This window comes from Molossus molossus, unplaced genomic scaffold (genome assembly GCF_014108415.1).
Source record: "Molossus molossus isolate mMolMol1 unplaced genomic scaffold, mMolMol1.p scaffold_m16_p_8, whole genome shotgun sequence".
Taxonomy (NCBI): Eukaryota; Metazoa; Chordata; class Mammalia; order Chiroptera; family Molossidae; genus Molossus; species Molossus molossus.
This window is the reverse complement of record NW_023425402.1, coordinates 66,105,334-66,127,805: the sequence shown is the minus strand read 5'-3', so window position 1 is coordinate 66,127,805 and position 22,472 is coordinate 66,105,334. Positions and strand designations below refer to the sequence as shown.

Genomic DNA, 22,472 nt, shown 5'->3' with positions numbered 1-22,472 from the left:
TGATCAGCCCTGGCCGGTTTAGCTCAGTGGTTACAGTGTCGACCAGAAAGTCCCAGGTTTGTTTCCTGCTAAGGGCATGTACCTCAGTTGCAGTTTGTCCCCGGCCCCGGTTGGGGTCGTGTGGGTGGCAACCACTCGATGGGTCTCTTTCACATCGATGTTTCTCTCCCTTCTCCCCTCTCTCCCTCCCGCTTTATCTGAAGATGAATGCAAAAGTGTCCTCAGGTGAGGATAAAAAATAAAACATAAAAAAAAACTTTATGAGCAGAAATCTACAGGTGGGGCAAAAGTAGGTTTAGAGTTGTGAGTACATGAAACAGTTTATTCTTATATTCTTATTTATTAATTGCTGTATTATTTTCCATAGAACTGTAAACCTACTTTTGCTCCACTCTATATATAAACAAAATACCAGCACTGCAACTTTTAACTCCATCTTACCAGAAAAATATTTCTTCTAGAATGAGGTACATTAGTTCTTAGAAAAACTTAAGTCGGTTCAAATAATGGGCAAATGATATCAACAAAGACAAAGGTTAACACTACTGTGTGTTGTGTGCAAATATCCTTGTAATAGTTAACAGTTAATTCATGTTTCAACTTTCACACCACCAAAATAATTATATAAAAATACTTTCTGAATTAAAGTATTAAACAGTTCGAATACAGGAAATAGCCCAGCCAGTGTTGCTCAGTGGACTGAGCTGATCAACCCATGCACCAAGAGGCTGCTGGTTAAATTCCCAGTTAGGGCACATGCCTAGGTTGTGGGCTTGATCCCCAGTATGGAGTGTGCAGGAGGCAGCCAATCAATGTTTCCCTCTCATTGATGTTTCTCTCTCTCTTCCCCTTTCCCTTCCTCTCTATCTAAAAAAATAAAAAAATACAAATACAGGTTATAAAATGTAAATACCTCTTTATACTGTGGAGTATTTTTATTTTATTATGTACTTATAACCAAATTTAACTGAGTTAACACTTAACAAAAATGACAAAATTGCATGTCCAAATAAATAAAAAAAAAGTTTTAAAAAATAAAAGTGTCCACTGTGGTCTTATGCACTTGATTAAAGAAAGATGGTCATTAAGTTTACAGAAGTCTCAAGTAAGTAACTTTTAAGCTGATTTTGTACCAACAATGAAAAAACATACCAGCTGCATTATGTATATAACACAATGATCACTCAATGAGAAAAATGGAATTCACTTCCAAGTGGTAAATGGTAGAGAGTCAGGAAATCCCAAGATATTGGAAAAACACCTTCAAATTGAAAAAGTAAAAGAACTAAGGAATAAAACAGGAGGGAGGATTCAGAAGTTCATAAAGTGCTGAACACAAAATCAAAGAATAAGACAAAAATAACAAAAACTACTCAGTATTCTTAGAATGTACTTAAATCTTTTACATCAAAGTTTTTGTTTCTATCTTTAACATCCCACATCAAAACTAAGCCGACATAAGACTTTCTTTCCTAAGAAAATATCTGGTATTCCATTAGTTATCAATTTCTTTAATTAAAAAGAAAAAATTTTTGTTACTCCTCCCCAAAGGATATTTCTCAATTGATTTTTTTTTTTTTTTAGAGTGTGGAAAGGGAGAGGGGAAGAGAGAGAGAAACATCGATGTGAGAGAGACACACTGACTAGCTGCCTACCACATGACCTCAATGGGGGCCGGGGATTGAACCTGCAACCCAGATACATGCCCTTGATAGGGAATCGAACCAGCAACTATTTGGTCCTCAGGTCAATGCTCTAAGCTCTGAGCCAAACCGACCAGGGCATCAATTTTTTTTAAATGTCTACTCTTGACAATAATTCATCTTTACATAAAATATTTTTAATAAAATAATTTTAGAAATAGATGTCGATGGGTATTTGTAAAGCAAAGTATATACATACTAGAGGGGGAAAAAAGACAAATTAGAGAATGCTATGATTAGCAAGCAATATTCTGAATTAAGATGGTGCTATACCTGTAGATATTCCTGAAACTCTTCTCTCTTTGACTTTAAGAACTCATAATTTTTGGGGCCAATTATCCTCTTGGAAGGAAGCTGGGCATCAGGAAATGTGCCTGAAATTAATATATATGAAAGTTATTATTATATTCTGCTACTACTTTAAAAACCTAATTTATAATTTACTATAACAAATTCATATTCACAAAGCTACCTTGCAGAGATGTGTCATTATCCTTTAAATAATCTTGACAAAACCATAGAGCACAGAAGTTCAGACCAAAGAACTTGCATCTACTGTTATCTAAAATATCACTACTCCTTCCTAACACTGATATATTTAACCTTCCGTACTAGTGAAAAAAGCTTCAAAAAAATTATCATGAGATTATTATGAAATCAGTGGGATTTTATTAGACAAAATCTGACTAAAGAAGTACCTACTCTCTCGTGGAAAAAAAGTACATTGCCAATGCCATATAAGTGTAAAAACAAAATTTTAAAACCATACATGTACTTTCTCCAACAGCGCTGACTTGGAAAATTTTAGTACCAAAAAGGAAAAAATATTGTTGGGAATCCAACCAACTTTGGTTAATCTGGGATTTTAAAGTATGGAGATACCCAGTAGCCTAATGGATAAGGCATTGGTCTCCTAAAGTATGGAGATAAATAATTTATCTTCTCTCAACTATAAATCAAAGGAAAAGTTCTCAGAGAAAGAACAAGACAAGGATAGCATTGCATAAGACTGACAGAGACAAAGAGAAAATCATGTAAATACAAGTATAGCATCAAAATTTAGGCAAATAGTATGGCATGGGACCTTGTACTTTTTATCTTAGTATAATCTCTTTATCATGAAATTTGCTCTTACAGTAGGGTAAAGAATGTTCCCTGCCCTTCTCAATTTAGAACCAACCTGAATTTGAATCAGGAGACAATCCACAGAGCTTTTCTACAATAAAAGAATACATAAAGCAAACCCACCAACCTACATACAAAATGACTGGAAATATTTCATAACTATATGTTTGATATTAATTAATGTAAGTGGATAGATAGGTGAGATCGAGAGGTGAGAAGAACTAAAAAGAAAAAGTGCTCTCCTTTACCGATTGATCTATCCTCAAAAGAAATATTCATCCACAGGTTTGATTTCCATATCTAAAACTGAGCTAAATTAAAACATTTGCCATGATGCACAGTAAACATGTCTACCAAGAAAGATGATAAAGTAAGAGTAATTCTGAAATGCCTGGTTTAAATTATCCACTACATCAAGATAAAAATTAAATTGGAAAGAGAACCTTTCATAAAAGGTTTAAAATAGCTATATTTTACATTTTAATATTATTATTTAAAAAGCAATAGATGTGCATTTAAATTTTTTTAAAATATAAACAAGCAGAAATAAGATCAAAGACAGTATGTTCGTATTATCAAAAGCAGTGTACACAAGTGTCACTGTTACATTTCCTTGTTATTATTAATTAAAATAAAAAAATTAATCCAGTTCAACAGCTTTCAAGAAAGGTAAGATTTATAATGTTTTATATGAAAACACAACATACCATGAAATTCAGTTAGTTTTGATTCAAGTACATAGAATTCAAGATATCTTCTATAGACAGACCAATGTTCAGGCTCATGCCCAACTGTAAATTGAATAAATATACACTGAGTAATAAATAATTTTATAACCTACCATTAAAAGAATGCAGTATTTAAAACATGAAGTATACAGAGCTAGAAATTATTCCTGTCTTAATTTATTATTTCTTGGCATCACATTAACATATTTTATCCCATATTTTAATTTTAAATTATTTCAAAGACTGATAAATTTCACCTTATCTCAATAATATATACATTTTTCTACAACAGAATCATAGGGCTGACAGCAACTTCAAAAAATTATTATTTTTTTTTAATTTCACAAAAATGATGTATTTCATAAAATATTTGTGAAATTTTTGGTATCTCAAATATTTACTAATTGTCCTAATCTAATACAGTATAAAACAGCATTATCCAATAAAATTTTCAGCAAATTTTATAAATGTCCTATATTATCTGCACTAATATAGTAGTTATTAGCTACTACTGATCACTTACAATGTACCTAGCATAAGTAAAGAACTGAAATTTTAATATAACTTAATTTTAATTGCCATATGTGGACAGTGGATACCAAATTGGTTAACAAGAACTAATGGTTTAAAGAGTAAGTTGGGCCTGGCCAGTGTGGCTTAGTGGATTGAGCATTCCATGGACTGAGAAGTCCTGGTTCCATTCCTGGTCAGGGCACGTGCCCCGGTTGTGAATTCAATCCCCAGTGGTGTGCAGGAGGCAGCTGATAGATGTTTCTCTTTCACATTGATGTTTCTATCTCTCTCTCCCTTCCTTTCTTTCTAAAAAAAGAATCAATGAAAACATTTAAAATATTTATTTTAAAAAAAAGAGTAAGATCAACCTGACTAATCCAATTCTAATTCCCCCATTTACTAATTACAAGATGAAATAAAAGTAGGTTTACAGTGGTACGTATAAAATATAGTACAAAAGAAAAAACAGATAAAAAATAAAAAAGAAAAGAAAAGAAAAAAAGAAAAAAATAAATAAAATAAAATATAGTACAATTATTAATAAAGTATAATAATGCCCTGACTAGTGTGGCTCAGTTGATTGGGCATCGTCCTGTGCACCAAAGGGTTATAGGTTCGATTTCTGATCAGGGCACAGGCCTGGTTGGGGGCTGGATCCCCAGTGGGGGCCATGCAGGAGGCAGCCAATAGATGTTTGGTTCACGTCCATGTTTCTCTTTCTCCTTTCCTCTCTTCTCTCTAAAAATCAATAAAAAGATCTTTGAATAAATAAATAAATAATACAAGAATAAGCTTTCATGTACTCATAACTGTAAATCTACTTTTGTCTCACCATGTATGTAAACTTGAACAAATAACCTCACTGTGCCTTAATTTCCTTAGAATAAAAATAATTGTGCCTATTCCATAAAGTAATCCCCTAAGGCAATTTTGTACAGTACAAAGCACAAAGTAAACACCCCAAAAATGTTAAATGTGCAGCATCTCATGTCATTCTAGCATTGATTTTGAAATGCCATGGATCAAGTCAACTAAAACCACAGCAACTCAAAACACCACCTGTATTCAGGAAAAAAAAACCTGCTATGGTCACAACCTATAAAACAAATTCTATTTTTCTTCATCACTGGTCTTAAAAGAGCTATATATTATATTTAGTTTTGGTTTTAAAAATCTTGAAATTGCTCTTTTGCTACAGATATAAAATCGATGCAGTATTTAAATGATACACTTTTTCCCCCTCATAGGCCATGGCTTCCTAAGAAGCACATACTACATTGATTGTAAAAGTCTACATATTGCACTGCTGACAAAATTATGCTTAGAACACAAGTTTTAAGATGTTTTTGGTACTGGTTTTATGGTTAAATTATTAAGCCAAAGTTTTTAAAATAAAGAACAAAACTGAACAATGGTTGTCCAAAAGACAAAGACAAAAGCATGTATATTCCCAAAATATTCAAGAGTATATCACACGAGTCTTTCAAAAGGAGATGAAAGCTACTACATGTTCACATAAATTTATATTGATAGGGATTTATAGCTGAATAGTCAAAAGTTTTAAATAATTTCCTGAGAAACAAAGCCAGATTTTAAGTACTAGGCACAGGAAGGAACTGAACCCAGCAGTTAACCAAGGTCTTTATTTTCTGTTCTTTCCAACACTTAAAATGCCAGTCAGTAAAAACAGCAGACAAAATATGCAAACAAAACTATGTTTGAAATCAGACTATAATACTGACAATGATTTGTCTGTACACCTATTAGAATGTCGAGATAGAACAGGAACTAGCAAGGCTGAAAGGTAACTACAACAAAATCAAGTAGCAGTGACTCAGAACTGCCTGGTATTAGCTACAACAGGAAAAATCATAACTAGCTATTCTGAGAATTCTTCTTTCCTCATTCCTATGTTTTATGTTCTTGAAATAGGATTGGCTTCTGAAAAAATTAAAAAACCTAATATTTTTTGAAAGGGAAATTATTAGCACTGACCTTCACACTATTCCTTAGTCACTCTCCTTTCTTAACCATTTCCTGACACTGCCACTTTTTTCCTTCTTTCATCACAGGTAGTTCTCTCTTCCTGAGCTCAACTTTATCTTTCTGCTCACTATTCTCAAAATATACACAGCTTTGATGCTTTGATGTGTTTTTGCTTATACAAACTGCCCCACCTCTTAGACAAAGCCTAGGGTAGGAACTGTTTAACTTCCTTATGGATGCTACTTACCCCCATCACTATTACAGTCCTCCTCTAAAACAACCAAAAAAAACAAGATAGCAAAACATGAAGAAAACTTGTAAAGTTGTGTTTGATTATATTTTTATTAACTCTAATTGGCTGACAACAATGGAGGAGAAATGCTGTCTCAATTAAATTGGTATAATATCTGATGTAGAGCTATATGCATTAATAACCGCAAATTAAGTATAATAACTCATGAGGGGAGCAAAACTATTGAAAGAACATTATATAAAATGCCTTGTTAGACTGTTAGGTGTCATGCAGGCATCTTGTTAATCGAACAAATTAATTAACTGGTAATAGAGATATCCTAGAAAAACTAAGCTTTCATTTAATTTTCTGTTCTGGGCAATTATCTTTTGGATATGTAGTCATATTCAATAGTTAAGATAAAATGTTTATCATTTCTGATAAATACAGACTAACCAGAATCTTTTAAGAAAGTTACTCATAAAGCTTCCTACCTGCTCTTCTATCATTCCTTTCAACATCAATACAAAATACAGGTATCCTTTCCTTTTTCTCCTTCCTTTCAGAGGAGGGATCTTCAAAAAAGTCTACATATGGAATGCTAATTTTCCAGGCAGCAAGGTTTCGGGGAGTATTAGGTGTGCTCACAGCTTCCACTGGAGAATCATCTTCCATTACAACTATACCTTCTTCGATCTGGAAAAAAATCACCAGGAAAAATGTAATACTTCCAGGACCTTCAGATCTGAGATAACTATAAAGTAATATGTCCGTATAAATTATGTAATTTTTTAATACTTTTGAAATTAGATTATATCAAATTTTCTACTGAAAATATATAGATAAATAAAATTAACAAGTTACCAGCATTAACTCCACGTTTTGTTACATCATCTATAAGCAAAAATTCAATAGAAAATAGATACTTCAGATTACTGGAAAAGATATTTAAAATACACAAATATAGAAAATATTTAACTTTGGTAATAAAAAATAAAAATGTACTAATATTTTTTCTTTTAGGGATATAAAATTTTATAAATATTAACAGCCACTGATGGAGAATGCACATATAAACTGAATCTATGATACATATTGCTGGTTACTGAATACACTGGTATAACCCTTCTAAAAAGTGTTTTGATATTGTATTTATAAAGAGCCATAAAACAGGTTCAAACAAGTAATTCCATTTCTGGGAATTTATTCTAATAAGTTACACCAAATAAATCTTTTAAACTGGGAAAAAGGCACAAGTGTTCACTGTAGCAATGAATAATATATAATTACAAAAGAGATCTGAAAGGGACCCACCTCCATAAAATTAACATTGTTTTTTAATCTCCTGGTTTCTAAAATGTTAGCAAAATTAAATGTTTAAAATAATATTTTTTAAAACAATACCTGAAAAACAATTATTTTAAAAAATAAACATGTTCTCAAAATATACACACAGAAAGAAAGAAAAAACTGTCTCTACCTCATTCAATTGAAAGAGAGCCTCTGAATTGGCACATTTTATCTACAACTGGTCACCTAGATATTGCTGATTCATGTTAAAGGGGACAAAATATTACAGATGACACACTTTTTAAGACAAGTCAAAGGTTGTAGCACTTAAGAAAAGTCTAAATAGCCTAGTCAGACCAAACAAGTAGTGAAGATCATTTTTTCCCCAGAATTCTAGCACCCTACCTTCACTCTCAGGTCTACTCTCTTCCCATACCTGGTAGCCACCTCTCTTTTAAGTAATTTTTTTCCTCCCCATCCAGTCCCTTAGCAATTATTCCTTTTTCTGTTCTTGTCTTAACATGGCTTCCCATAATCCCTAATAAGACCATTAGTGATCTTAAGACTTCTTAATGCTCTGTTGAAAACGAAAATCTTTAAGGCCTAAAAACATGAAACTATAAAGACATAATAGGTGTTAGGTTTTGCCTTTTTTGAGACAAGACTATCTTTTTATAAACCTGAAAGAAAAAGAAAAATGTATGTGTTCCACTCCACTGCTTGGAACAGGGGCAGCATTTTCAATGATTATTACAATTGTGTTTTTGTTCGTGGATTTAGCTTCTGAGAAGTTAAAATGTACCATAAAATAATAGAAAATTTGCCCAGCCAGTGTGGCTAACTGGTTGAACATCCATCCATGCACCAAGAGGTCACCGGTTTGATTCCCAGTCAGGGCACATGCCCAGGTTGAGGGCCAAATCCCCAGTGGGGGCATGTAGGAGGCGGCCAATCAATGTTCTCTTTCATTGATGTTTCCATGTCCCTTTCTCTCTCTCCTTCCTCTCTCTCTAAACAATGAAGAAAAAACATTTTTTTAATAATAATAGAAAATTTGTTTAACAAGCTAAAAGTAAAAAAGGGGAATTTCTTAAATAAAAAGTACCACAAACTCAATCTAAAATGCAAAATAAGAACAAAATTCTTAGCAACATAAAAAACATCACTGAAAGACAAAGTTTTATCATTTACTTATTTATTTATTTATTTTTAGACTGAATTACTTTTATTAATATACACATCAGGTTACTAAAATGGTGACTTCATGTAGTTTTCTCCTTAAAGATGGCACTTGCAGGTACAAAGATGCACAGATGTGTACAACCTTCAGATGTCTACTTTAAAGGATTCTTCAATAGCAGTTTGATATTGGGTTTACTTGTCTACCTGAAGATTCACAAATTCTCCAAAATCAAACTGATGTCTTTGATTTAGATGACTAACAAAATGTCTAGTAACCTGGGAATAGACAGACAAATAGGACAAATCACAGGAACTATCTGAAATAGGTGATTACTGTTACAGTGATCCAGTAAATGCTGTCTGGTAAAATTTGATTCTTGACACCTAAAGGTGGGATCCCCAGAAGAACTTGTATTCTCTTGATAACTTTCTATGTTATGAGATATAGATGTTCCCTACTGAATCTTGAGAGGTCTGAAAGTTTGGAATGACAGCAGAAATTGCATATTCATCTTTATATTTCTTACAAGATTTTTAATGATGTCTCATGCAACAGAATTTAATGTGTTTTGCACAGCATCTGCAGGTAGCTCCTCATGGTATTTTCAAGGTCTAAGGCCTGTTCAGAACATGCTCTTTCTCTTCTAGTCACATTTCCATGACAGAAGGGACAATGTATTCCACTTTCTCTCATTGCATTCAGGAAACATTTTCTACACAAAACATGCTAACAGGCAGTGGTCTGCACCAGCATTCTGAGTACCTTCTGATAAGATGGGACAGTAGAAATTATCTTCCTATAATTATTGTTACCATTTAAATGGTATTTATATCAAAAAGTATAATAAAAAATCTTTAGAGCAACATGTTCCTAAGAATTTTCAGGGCTTCCTTTAATGTTCTTTGAAAATAAGTAAATATTGTAAACCAAAATTTTATAAAAAGAAAATCCAAGTACTTTTTTATTTTCAAACACGTTTCCTCTAAAAAAAAGGATGGGGCAAAAAAGAGAAGCAGAGGATAAAAGGCAAGGAGATGTCCCCCTATTTCCTTGAGAAATACTAATGTTCCTCATTATTAAAATTTTCTACATAGAGATAACTGCCAACATACCAATCGTCATATTACATTTCAGAAATTTATTTGTAAATCAGTTTTGAACTTGGACAGAAATGCATTTCAGACAGACCCAATCTTATATAGTGAACTTTGGTTCCCAGGCTGGCATACATATGCCAATTTAATCTCTAATTTATATTCACATAGTTATGAGAACTGATACTATAATACTATATAGCGGTTACAGTGCTTATAAAATGCTAGGCACTGTTCTAAGTGTTTCATATGTATCACTTGTTTAATACTCACAATACCCCTTTAAGCTAGACACTATTATCCCCATTTCACATGAAAGAAAACTAAATCACAATAAAGTTTAAGCAATTCACCCAAGGTCACAAAGCAAGGAGGCACTGCCACTAAATGATCATATCAAGGTTTCTAAAAGAAAATGCCTCTCAGGTCCCAATTTTGGATCACAAACCACTTTAGTCCTGTCAATTTACCTTTCTCCTAAACTTCCTAAACAAGATGAAAAAGATTCCATGAGGTCCCACAGCTTAGAACTAGTAAAGTGCCCTCTAAATCCTAAGTGACACTATCTCGGTCTGGGTCAATACACTATCCACCCCTTACTTCCTTTTTTACTTTAAAAAAAATACTTATTTATTTTAGACAGAGGAAGGGAGAGGAAAAGAAAGAAACATCAATGAACTGTTTCCCATACACACACCCTAACGGGGGCCAGAACCCACAACCTGGGCATGTGCCCCGACTGGGAAATTGAACCAGTGACCTTTCGGTGCACAGGACGACGCTCAACTGACCGTTAAGCGTGACCAGGGCCACCCCTTCCTTTCTTTTCAGAGCATTAGAGATTACTTTGCCTTCTTCTCCTACTTTCCATTATTATTATCTTTGGTTCCAATCAAGTATTTCCTTCTTCCTTGTGCCACTACAACAGAGAACTCTCTCAGATTTTTTAAAGATACCCTCTATTCCTAAAGCAAAATACAGTTTGTGTTTCAAGTAATCAGGAAAAACAAAACATAAAAAGTACATCTTTCCCCACAAAAATTAAGTGTTGAGAAGTTCACAGTGACAGAGGAAATGTTTTTGTTATTGTATTAAATGGGGAGAGAGCAGGATAACAAACTCTATACATATCTCCTAATCAATGGAGGTAGAAGGGATAGATATTTTTTAAAAAAGAAAATCACCACCTGGCCGGTGTGGCTCAGTGGATTGTGTCGTCCCATGGACTAAGACATCCTGGTTAGATTCCCAGTTAGAGAATATGCCGAGTTGCAGGCTCAATCCCCAGTAGGGGGCGTGCAGGAGGTAGCCAATCGATGATTCTCTCACACATGTTTCTATCTCTCTCTCCCTTCCTCTCTCTATAAAAAAAAAAAATCAGCCCTAGCCGGTTTGGCTCAGTGGTTAGAGCGTCGGCCTGCGGTCCGGAGAGACCCGGGTTTGGTTCCCGCTAAGGGCGCATACCTCGGTTGCAGTTTGTCCCCGGCCCTGGCTGGGTCGTGTGGGTGGCAGCCACTCAATGTGTCCCTTTCACATTGATGTCTCTCTCTCTCTCTCTCCTTCCCTTCCTCCCTCCCACTCTATCTGAACAAAATATCAAAAAATGTCCTCGGGTGAGGATAAAAAAAAAAAAAAAAAAAAAAATCAATAAAAAAAGTTTTTTTTAATAAAAATAAGATCACAAAAATGCCAACAGAAGTGATTATAGGGTGGTAGGCTTATGGGTGGTATTTTAATTTTTTTCCACTTTCTATAGTATTTAAAAATTAAGATTATAATATGATTAAAAATTTTAAAACAAATATTTTGGAAAAAGACTCTTTCCTCTGGTCTATTGTCTTTATTCTACCCACAATTCTAAGTAAAAACAAGGCTTAAAGAGAAAAAAAAAAATACTGTACCTAGATGTTCTGAAAAGGAAAAAAGGATTAAATAAGATTTTCTTCCCTTTATTTTATGAAGAAGCAGTGAATCTCCTAAATAATTCATCAATGCAATAAGAAAGAGGTAAAAAGGAAGGAGTAAAGAAGAAAAATGAGCCCAGCCAGTATGGTTCAGTGGATTAAGCATCGGCCAATACACCAAGAGGTTGCTGGTTCAATTCCCGGTCAGGGCACATGCCTGGGTTGTGGGCTCAAACCCCAGTGGAGGACATGCAAGAGGCAGCCAACTGATGTTTCTCTCTCATCGAATGTTTCTATGTTTCTCTCCTCCCTTCCTCTCTCTCTAAAACTCAGTAAAAACATTAAAAAAAATTTTTTTTAAAGAAGAAAAATGGGTTCATTTACTCTTCTGTCCTCCATCTCTTATCTTAGTACCAATTTACTCACTACTATTCATTCCTTTTATACCCAGATTAGTGGATTTCTTAGGGGCAAAATCTATGTCTTAATCATCTTTTTATCTCCAGTTCTCAAAGTCACTAAAAGGCAAATTGAGGATTCAGGATCAATAAAGATTTGTTAAACAAATAAAAAGTACAAATAGGATAGTATTTGCTTTTATGGAGCTCACTAAGGGGTAGGGGAGACAATCATAAACATAATTTCAAGTACAATATAGTACATGCTTCAACATATGATCTAATAGGAACACAAAGGAAGAAATGCTCAATTCTACTTGAGATCTTAGGTAAGGGTTTATGGGGTGGGCATTTCAAGAACAGCATGTGCAACTAAAAGTAGGGAACAGACTGACAAACCTTAGAGGGAAGGGGTGCGGGGGAGGGAAGAGATAAACCAAAGAACTTATATGTACATATGCATAACCAATGGACACAGACAACAGTGTGGTGAAGGCAGGGCAAGGTGGGGGTCTTGTGGCAAGACAGGATCAGGGAGGAGGGTAACAATAGATGAAAAAAAAAAGACACATATAATAAAAATAAATTAACAACAACAACAAAAAACAGGCCCTGGCCAGGTTTGCTCAACGGTTAGAGCGTCAGCCCATGGAACAGAGTCCCAGGTTCGGTTCCCACTAAGGGCACATACCTTGGTAGCAGTTTGTCCCCAGCCCTGGTTGGGGTCATGTGGGTGGCAATCACTCGATGTGTCTCCCTCACATCGATGTTTCTCTCTTTCTCCCTCTCTATCTGAAGATAAAAGCAACAACAAAAAAACGTCCTCGGGTGAGAATAAAAAAAAAAAAAAAAAAAAGAACAGTATGTGCAAAAATATAGAGAAATAAGACAGCATAGTGGATATGATCTGCATAAATCAACAGGGGATCCTATTAAAAAGCAAATTATGATTCAGTAGGTCTAGGATAAAGCCTGAGATTCTGTATTTATAACAAGCTTCTAAGGTAACGCTGATGCAGTTGATCCACACATCTCAGTTTGAGTAGCAAAAGTTTAGGACATCTATGAACAACTCCGTATGTCTGGACCATATGGTCAGAAAGAAATAAGATCAGGATATGAAGTAAAAGCCTAACCAAAATATGGTAAATTGTTTGACTCGGTTTAACAGAAACCATTCTGGCTTTAGTAAGCAGTAACTTAGTGCTCAGGAATTTCAAAATTTAGATTAGTACCATGAAAATATACTAATAAAAGAGTGGGTAATATAAAGGAAGTCTGAAATAAGTAAGATAAAGAAGAGGGAAAATAAAAGTAAGCATATTCAATTTTTTATAAAACTGTAAGTCTGAAGTTATACATATATTAAATTAAAGAATATTTACTTACAAAATCATCTTCACCTTCAGCTAAACCATAATTAGGTAACATAGCTCCCTCCATTGTGGTGCTCTTGAATACTCCTTTAATTTTGCTACCTATTCTGCTGATTCCAAATGATTCTCCTCTTTTCTGTGAGCTCCTAAATATTAAACAAAAATGTATCAATCACAAGCATATTATCTCAACAGTCTAGTTTACTGTAAACAATAATAAAGAAAAATAGTTGTGAAGTTATAGCTAACATAACTTTTTGAGTTGTTAGTCACAGATTGTCTCTCAACATCTCAAAGCAAAGGTTTTAAAATTTTAAAATGGGGAGATAAGGAAATGAAAAAATTTATTAACAAATATTTGAAATTTACCTATTTTACTTAAACTAAACTAAAATGTTGAAAAGATGAGAGCCCCCTAGTGGTACATAGTCCTTACTGCCATAAATATTTTGAAATAGATTTTTTTAAATGTGGTAAGACAAAGTTCAAAGCAGAATATCCATATAGAACTGTACTGCTAAAATAATATAGTGTAAAAGAAAAAATATATAAAACTATGACCTTATCAGTTCATTTTAGACAGAACTTAACAAAAAAAATTCTATCCTCTATAACTGAAAATGTTTATGCAAAATTCAACATTATAATCATAGTAATAACCAAAAGAAAAATGCAGTATAAAATTCATCTTACTTAACTTCAAAGTAATATAAATAAAAGATAAAGTACCAAAAGTAAGAGTTAGTAATGAGTATAAGGATAAAAATAAATAGAGCCATATATATATATTACTATTAACTATAATGAACCAATATATATTGCCTTTGTAGTTTTTTAAAAGTAAATTTCTAAAAGCAGATATAACTGAAAAACAACCACAGGAAAAAAAAAAAAAGCCAAATTTTCTCCATTACAGCCTACTGCTCCATGTTTCAACAATTAAAAATATAACATAAATTTTATCTAATTTAAAACTTGTGCTCACTACGTACTACTGTCTTTACAACAGATATACAAATAAAAATGACTGTTTTTAAATCCAAGAGAGTTTGTTTTGAATGCTTAATGGACAGCTATTGTTTCTACAAGCAAATTTTACTAAAATAATAAAGCAATTGCAGAAACAGAAGTAAACTGATCAAGCTTTAACTATACCAGGTATATAACATGGGCATGTTATAGATGTCCAAGAAGCAAATCAAACTAATTTTAAACTGGAAAAACTCTAATAAATTAAGTATTAAGTAATAAAAAGAGTATTTAAATGAAAAGATTATTTTTATTTAAGCAAGCATACAATAAGTGCTTTTAAGAATCCAAAACTGTAAACACAATTCTCTGATAGAAATGTTTCCAAAAGTATATATAAAAATGTTGAAAAAAATGTTATTAAAATCTAAACATCTACGATTTAGATAGATTATAAAATAATTGGACTTTTTGAAATATGACCTATTTCTAAAATACCTCACTTATGATTGTGCCCAGAAATAGAGAAATATTACACTTCTTGCTTTAAAAAAATTTTTTCAACACAAATAATTCTGAAAGTAATTTAGCAAAATCAACAATAACAACAAAGAGTTAATAACCTTGAAAAGATAGATAATGGCTTTATCGTTTTATTTTCATACTGACATTTTTATTTTACGATGATATAATATACTGCTATTTCAAACAGAGGATATCTATAATTAAAGCAGAGGTTAATTTTTAAAAGACATCCAAATTAGTTGATATAAATGCAGTAATAGTACAGTGTTCCATTATTTTCTTTTTTAGTTGTACTTTGGTTAGTTTCGGTGTGTACTTTCTGGACTTAAATAATATATACAGAAAAGAGTCACATGCTGTCTCAAGACTTACCGAAAATCATCCAAACTTAGGCTACTTCTGCAATAACAGGTATGTGAAATTATATAAGGAAAGGAGAGAGAAAGCCCATATATTAAAGAGGTTTCACTTTATAATATAAAACAAAACTTAAAAGCTTTAAAATTGTAAAAAGGTGGACAGCATTCATCTTTGCAAAGGCAAGAAATTCTTATGAATAACATGATAAAAGAAAAAGTGCAGCCCAGGTGAGGCTCAGTGGTTGAGCATCGACCCATGCACCAAGATGTCGCCGGTTCAATTCCCGGTCAGGGCACATGCCCAGGTTGTGGGCCAAATCCCTGGTGGGGGGGCGGGGCATGCAGGAGGCGGTCAATCAATGTTCTCTCTCATTGATGTTTCCATCTCTCTCCCCCTCTTCCTTCCTGTCTAAAATCAATAAAGAAAAATCATTAAAAAAAAAGAAAAGAAAAAGTACAAGCTCTGTTTGGGGGGATGGGGTATATGAATTCTAGATCATTAAAAAGTTGTTCATAAACACTTAGTATGTCAGATAATAATTCTGTATTTTTTTTTTACCTCATTTAGGCATTACATTAGTTTGACGCAATGGAAAGTATGCAGAGACTAAACCACCAAAAATTTGGCACAGAAAACAAACCTATATCTTCCAGCATGAAATCCATGTCCATATTACATATAATTATGCATGCTTCATACGTTTTTAGTTTGCACATTATGAAAAATTATGTTTTAAGCTAAGAAGCAAAGTTAACAAGAGATCTCTAAATATTTTTTAAGTTGTGGGCTGAATATAGAATACAACGATATACATTAAAATTTTACTTTTAAAATACAATTAAACAGAATGTAGACAAAATATATGAATAGTTTACACATTTTAAGTCATTTAACAGCAAATTAGCAAGGCTACTCTAAATTTTCAATGGAAGAATGTAGAGAAAGTTTTTTACTTATTCCATATGATAGGTAAATAAATCATTAAGCAGAGTCTCAGTAAGACTGATAGTTAATATTAGAATCAGATCATTATCAAGAAAAACTTACTGTATTTGAAAAAACCATAATCAGTACTCAGAATGTAAAGAACCAATTATTTTCTTCTTGCTTATTTTATATTTTAAAGCTAGTAAAATTAGTGTATTGATATGTTGAAGACAACTAGGTGTTCTCAAAGCAGCAAAGAAAGCTTTCCATCTCTAAAGTTAAGACACTGACTTAGACTTAGCGACTCAGTGGGATTATAAAATCAAAAACTACTTCACCTCAAATGGTCCTATATAAGAGTTTCATTAAGCTTAACATCCAAGAACAGACTCCAAACATCCTAAATCTATAGACAGAGAGAAATTTCACCTGCTTCTCAAGTGATGCTGGGAAATTTGATAAAAGGTTTGAAAAAGTATTCAAATGAAAGAAGAGGCCATGGGTTGGGTAAAGAATGCTGTTTCAGCCCTGGCCGGTTTGGCTCAGCAGTAGAGCATCGGCCCTCGGACCAGTGAGTGCCAGGTTCTATTCCAGCCAAGGGCATGTACCTTGGTTGCGGTTTATCCCTGGCCCTGGTTGGGGTCGTGAGGAAGGCAAGCAGTCAATGAGTCCCTCTCATGCTGATGTTTCTCTCTCTCTCTCTCCCTTTCTCTCCCTCTCTCTCTGCCTAAAGATAAATAGAAAAATATCTTCAGATGAGGATAAAAAAAAAAGAATGCTATTTCATGGATGAAATAGAATCAGAGGCATGGAAACATGGAACACACTGAGGAATCTCAGAGGGAAGGGGTGAGGGGTATGACAGGGGGGGATTACCAAGGACTTACAGGCATGTATGCACCGCCCATGAGCAAAGACAATAGGGTAGTGAAGAACTGGAGTGGGGTGGGAGCTGGGGGTGTGTGTGTGTGTGGGGGGGGGGTTATGGGGGAAAAGGGAGGGGAACATCTGTAATACTCTAAACAATAAAGATTTTATTTTATGTTTTATTATTTTATTTTTTTGGTATGTGCCCCTAGCAGGAACTGAACCTGGGACTTTCTGGTCCGCAGGCTGATGCTCCAACTGCTGAGCCAAACTGGACAGGGCTTTTTTTTTTTTTTTTTTTTTTTAACAATACAGATTTTTAAAAAGAATGCTATTTTAAATAGCATGGATAAGATTTCTGTTAAATAAAGTCAATGTTTCATGGTTGTAATATATAAATTCTTAGGAAAAAAAGTAATATTTTTACAAAGAATCATAAAGATATTTTTCAGAAAAGTTATTACATGTATACTACTTGTATTGAGTCAATATGTAAGAATTAATATTCGACATTTTAAAAATTCAGTATTTCTACAACCCTTGGCTATGTAAAAAAAAAATAATGCAATATACATATTCTCCCCATGGCTAAGATTTTCACATTTTTCTTTGTACTATCTATCTATAAAACTACTCCATTTTATATCTACTTTCTCTTTGTACCACATTTCCAATTTATTTATATATTTATTAGATCCTTGCTAAGACAAACTGGAAGGTGTTGAGCAACGTGAATATCATATAGATTTATGAATTTGATCTTGTCACTTTTGTACAGAATACAATTTAAGTAAAATCAAGACATTATTTTGTTTATAAATAGATAAAGCATCTCTCTTCTGTTACCTTTCTTTAGGTCATTTAACTGCACACTTACATTTCTAGAGAGCCAGAAGGGAAAGACAGAAATCCCTCTACTTTTATAACCAGTAAGTATTCTTATAAAAAGTACTCCCTGGTGGCAGAGGGTGAGGGAATGACTGTCTAAAATTGAGTTATCTGTGGATTTAATTTATGCATGCAGTCCATATTCACCAATAAAGCAGGTAACCAAACACTAACATGTATTAACCATGAGATTAACAAGACAATGGTGTGTACCTTGCTAAAGTTTTCTAAAAGAATTTCAGGCACTTTCTTACTGAATGTAGTACAGCTCTACAGTTCCTTAGTAAAATGTCTCCTTATGTAGTAATAGAACCACATACAGAAAAACAGCTAATAAAGACAATGATGCTATCATAGAATGATTAGCATCAGCAAGTACCAAAAAAAAAAACCCATACATATGATTAAATATACCTACCTGTTGAATTTTGAATTGCGTGCTGGTGATTCTGCACCTCTTAAAAGTTGTCTGAAATACTTCAAAAATAATTGTGATTTATTAAACTAATATTTAATACTGAAATATGCTACTTTACCATACTACTTTCCAGTATGAAAAAAACGTTATTTATTTATTTATTTTTATTACAGATATTTCTCCTTTTCCCCCCATAGACACCCTCCTTCCCATCCTGCCCCCCCCCCCCCCGCATTGTTGACTATGTTCTTTGGTTATGCATATTAAGATCTTTGGTTTATCTCTTCCCTCTCCCCAACCCCCTCCTCAGATTTGTCAGTCTGAACCCTACTTCTTTCAATGTCTCTGGGTCTACTTTGTTCATCAGCTTATTATGTTCATTAAATTCCACAAATAAGTGAGATCATGTGGTATTTTTCTTTCTCTAATTGACTTATTTTGCTAAGCATAACACTCTCCAGGTCCCTCCATGTTGTCTCAAAGGATAAGAGATCAGAAAACGTTATTTAAATCAAGTGAATATAACCACAGTTAAATAGAGTAAGGATTAAATATTGCAAATAGAGATAGGCCATTTGATTTCTACAACTCTATAAATAATGTATATACAAGAATGGGGTTTCTAGTTCACTGAAAAACCACCAAGTCACTCGGGCATTTGGCAAGTCAGGTAGATAAATTTGGTCACAATCTACCTAGTCATATAAATATACAATGGAATTATTTTTACAATTAACTTCTAATTTCCATTAAGTTATGTAGTAAGGAAGGCTATTCATTTTCTTAATTAATCATATCTTTATTTTTGTTTATTTTGTTATCTGAACCACTCATCTAATGATGGCAAAGCCACTAATAAGTTTTATAGAAAAATCCTCAAACAAGATTAATTATTTTAACTTACCTCATCACTGTGGCAGAACATAGGAGTAAACACATTCTCCAACAGAGAAAGTACATGTTCATATGCTTCAAAAAGACATCTCATAGTTTGAAGTTTTACAACATCTATATAGGGGCCTTCAGCAACTATTTTAAAACAATATATTGTAAAAATTATTTATGAATAGCATAAATACATTATATATTAGTTTACAATTCATGACAGTTACACCCTGGCTGGTGTTGCTCAGTGGTTAGAGTGTCAGCCTGCACAACGAAGGGTCTCAGGATGGATTCCTTGGTCAAGGGTTGCAGGTTCAATCCCCTGGCCCCAGTCTGGGTGACTTTGGGAGGCAACCAATCAACATGTCTCTCGCTCTCTCTCTCTTCTTTCCTTCCTTCCTCCCTTCCCGTCTCTCTAAAAATCAATGGAAAAAAATATCCTCAGGAGAGGATTAACAACAAAATAAAATTCATGACAGTTAAATAGCATGAAAACATGTTTTTTGGAAAACCCACTGTAAGGTATAGAAATCACACTAAAATGAGAAAATAGAACAACCAAGCTCCAGTTCTAGCAGTATTAGTTACGTGAACTATGAATAAGTTTCTTCATCAAAGCTTTCAATCTAGTTAGTAAAGTAGGATAATGGCTGCCTGTGTATCTCACACAGATGTTGGCAATAATAAATAAAATATGAGAAAACTCTGGAAACTGTAAAAAGCTACAGAATTTATTCTTGTCATCATCTTTGACTTACTTTTTTGAATCTCTTCTACAATGAAGGGATCAAATCGAATTTTGTCAATACTTTCATCCAAACAATATGTTTTATAAATCTTCTGCAACTCCGCATGAAGAGACAGCATTTCATCATTTGATAGTTCTGGTCGCAAAATTCTATCATTGAATTCCTCTAACAAATTAGAAAAAAGAAAGAAAAAGTAAATTATTTTAATATACAACTATTCATGAAAACTTCATGTTCCCAGTCTAATTGTAGTCAATATTAAAAGCAGCAATTATAAACAAACTATTCATCATTTTAAGCTTTTGAAAAGACTTTATTGGGAGTAAAATCACAATTCAAATGAAAGAAAAACTCAAATGTTGTATACACTAAAATAAAATATATAGCCCTGGCCAGTTTGGCTCAGTGGTTAGAGCGTCGGCCTGCGGTCCGGAGAGACCCAGGTTCAGTTCCCGCTAAGGGCACATACTTCGGTTGCAGTTTGTCCCCGGCCCTGGTTGGTCGTGCGAGTGGCAGCCACTCGATGTGTCCCTTCACATCGATGTTTCTCTCTCTCTCTCTCTCTCTTCCTCTCTCTCCCTCCCACTCTATCTATACAAAAAATGGAAAAATATCCTCGGGTGAGGATAAAATAAATAAATAAATAAATAAATAAATAAAATATATAAGTACTTACATAGTAATAGTCTCTAGAATTTAGAATAGTAAATTTCTAAACTTCTTTTATTTTAATTTTTATCTAAAATTTTCCTTAAAGAACATACTGCATTAATTTCTTGTATGAAGTGTCTTTAATATTTTAAAATCTGATTCACTAAATAACAATGAAAACTAAGGGTTTTCCAAGTTCCAGTCCAGTTTTTAAACAATATTTCCTTCCACCATGAAGATTACAGACTATGATAGAGTGAAGAATCTGAACAAATAAATCTTTTTTTCTAAAATGACAGATAATACAGATAACAGCATTTGAATAGCCAAAATATAGACTGTCTTTTTTTTTTTCATTACAAGAGGTATTGATATAAAGTTTATCTCTTAATTCTTAATTATCCAAACTGAAACACAGAGAAGAAAAGAAGGAGTTAAAAAAAGAAAAAAAAAAAAAAAAAAACAGGCCCTGGCCAGTTTGGCTCAGCAGTTAGAGGGTCGGCCTGCGGTCCAGAGAGACCCGGGTTCGGTTCTCGCTAAGGGCATGTACTGCGGTTGCAGTTTGTCCCCAGCCCTGGTTGGATTGTGAGGGTGGCAGCCACTCAATGTGTCCCTTTCACGTCAATGTTTCTCTCTCTTCCTCTCTCTCCCTCCCGCTCTGTCTGAATGGAAAAATGTCCTCGGGTGAGGATTAAAAAAAACAAAAAAACAGGAGAGACTTCTGGTCAAGATGGCAGCATAGGTAAACGCAGTATTCGCCTCCTCCCACAACCACATCAAAATTACAACTAAACTATAGCAACCATCATTCAAAACTGCCTGACATCAAGCTGAATGAAAGTTCTACAACTATGAAATTAAAGCAGCAGAAGCAGCCACATCAAGACCAGTAGGAGGGATGGAGGTGTAGATTGGCTGGTCCCTCACCCACGTGTGGCGGATAAAAATCAGAATACTTCAGCTGGGAAGGTCCTCCCTGAGGAATGAGGGGTCCCTGTCCCACACCAGGCGCCCAGCTCAGGGCTCCAGTGCCAGGAAGAGAAGTCTCCATAACTTCAGGCTGGAAAAACCAGCGGAAACTGAGGCTGAGGAAGACTAAGGCTGCTGGAGCCCCAGGCAGTTCCTCTTAAAGGGCCCAGGCAAAGACTTACTCGGAGGACCTGCTCCCTGTAAGCTTGAAGTAGAGGCAGTTTGAGGAGTGCCAGAGACATACAGGGAAGAGCTGAGCTGTTTGGCCTCAGGACGAGGGCTGGAGAGGTGGTTTTCTCCTGGACATATATGTGCTGGCAGAGGCTGATGTTCCTTTGGTGAGCCCTTCCCTGGGGCGGCAGACTGCCAGCAACCTGGGACTCCAGCAACCAGGTTCACACTGTTTGCTCCGCCCTGGTGATTCCCTGAGGCCCAGCCCCATCCAACTTTTGGGCCTACCCAAGCTGTTTCCAAATACTTTACCATAGGATTAACCTGTCTTGGATTCTGCTTCCGAGTTTCCTAAAATCTCTCAAATAAGCAGCATCTGGTCACAGCGAGCCCCATACTTCTTGTTAAATGGCCCCAGGCCTGGCACTGGAAACAGCCAGCCTTGGTTCACAACTTGGCTTTTCCTGGACACCTCCAAGCCCAGCACAAGAAGAACCATCTGCGAATCACTCTGTAGCTTAAGCCTGGTGGTCCCGGATAGAACACAGGCAGTGGGTGACC

At 34.4% G+C, this 22,472-nt stretch overlaps 1 protein-coding gene and 1 pseudogene across 12 annotated transcripts in view; both read right to left on the bottom strand.

The window, feature by feature from the left end:
* The window catches only part of SNX14 (sorting nexin 14), a 79,569-nt gene that overhangs the window by 11,230 nt on the left and 45,867 nt on the right, over window positions 1-22,472 (bottom strand). For 10 of the 12 annotated variants that reach the window (XM_036248220.1, XM_036248215.1, XM_036248214.1 and 7 more), the window contains 8 exons: window positions 20,130-20,285; window positions 19,391-19,515; window positions 18,487-18,545; window positions 15,399-15,425; window positions 13,546-13,678; window positions 6,782-6,983; window positions 3,536-3,619; window positions 1,977-2,077 (listed from right to left, as the gene is read on the bottom strand). In XM_036248220.1, the coding sequence (XP_036104113.1) occupies window positions 1,977-2,077; window positions 3,536-3,619; window positions 6,782-6,983; window positions 13,546-13,678; window positions 15,399-15,425; window positions 18,487-18,545; window positions 19,391-19,515; window positions 20,130-20,285 (887 nt within the window). The remainder of the gene's footprint in view (window positions 1-1,976; window positions 2,078-3,535; window positions 3,620-6,781; window positions 6,984-13,545; window positions 13,679-15,398; window positions 15,426-18,486; window positions 18,546-19,390; window positions 19,516-20,129; window positions 20,286-22,472) is intronic. The other 2 variants (XM_036248217.1, XM_036248216.1) reach the window with 1 other exon arrangement.
* LOC118621255 lies at window positions 8,904-12,157 on the bottom strand (annotated as a pseudogene).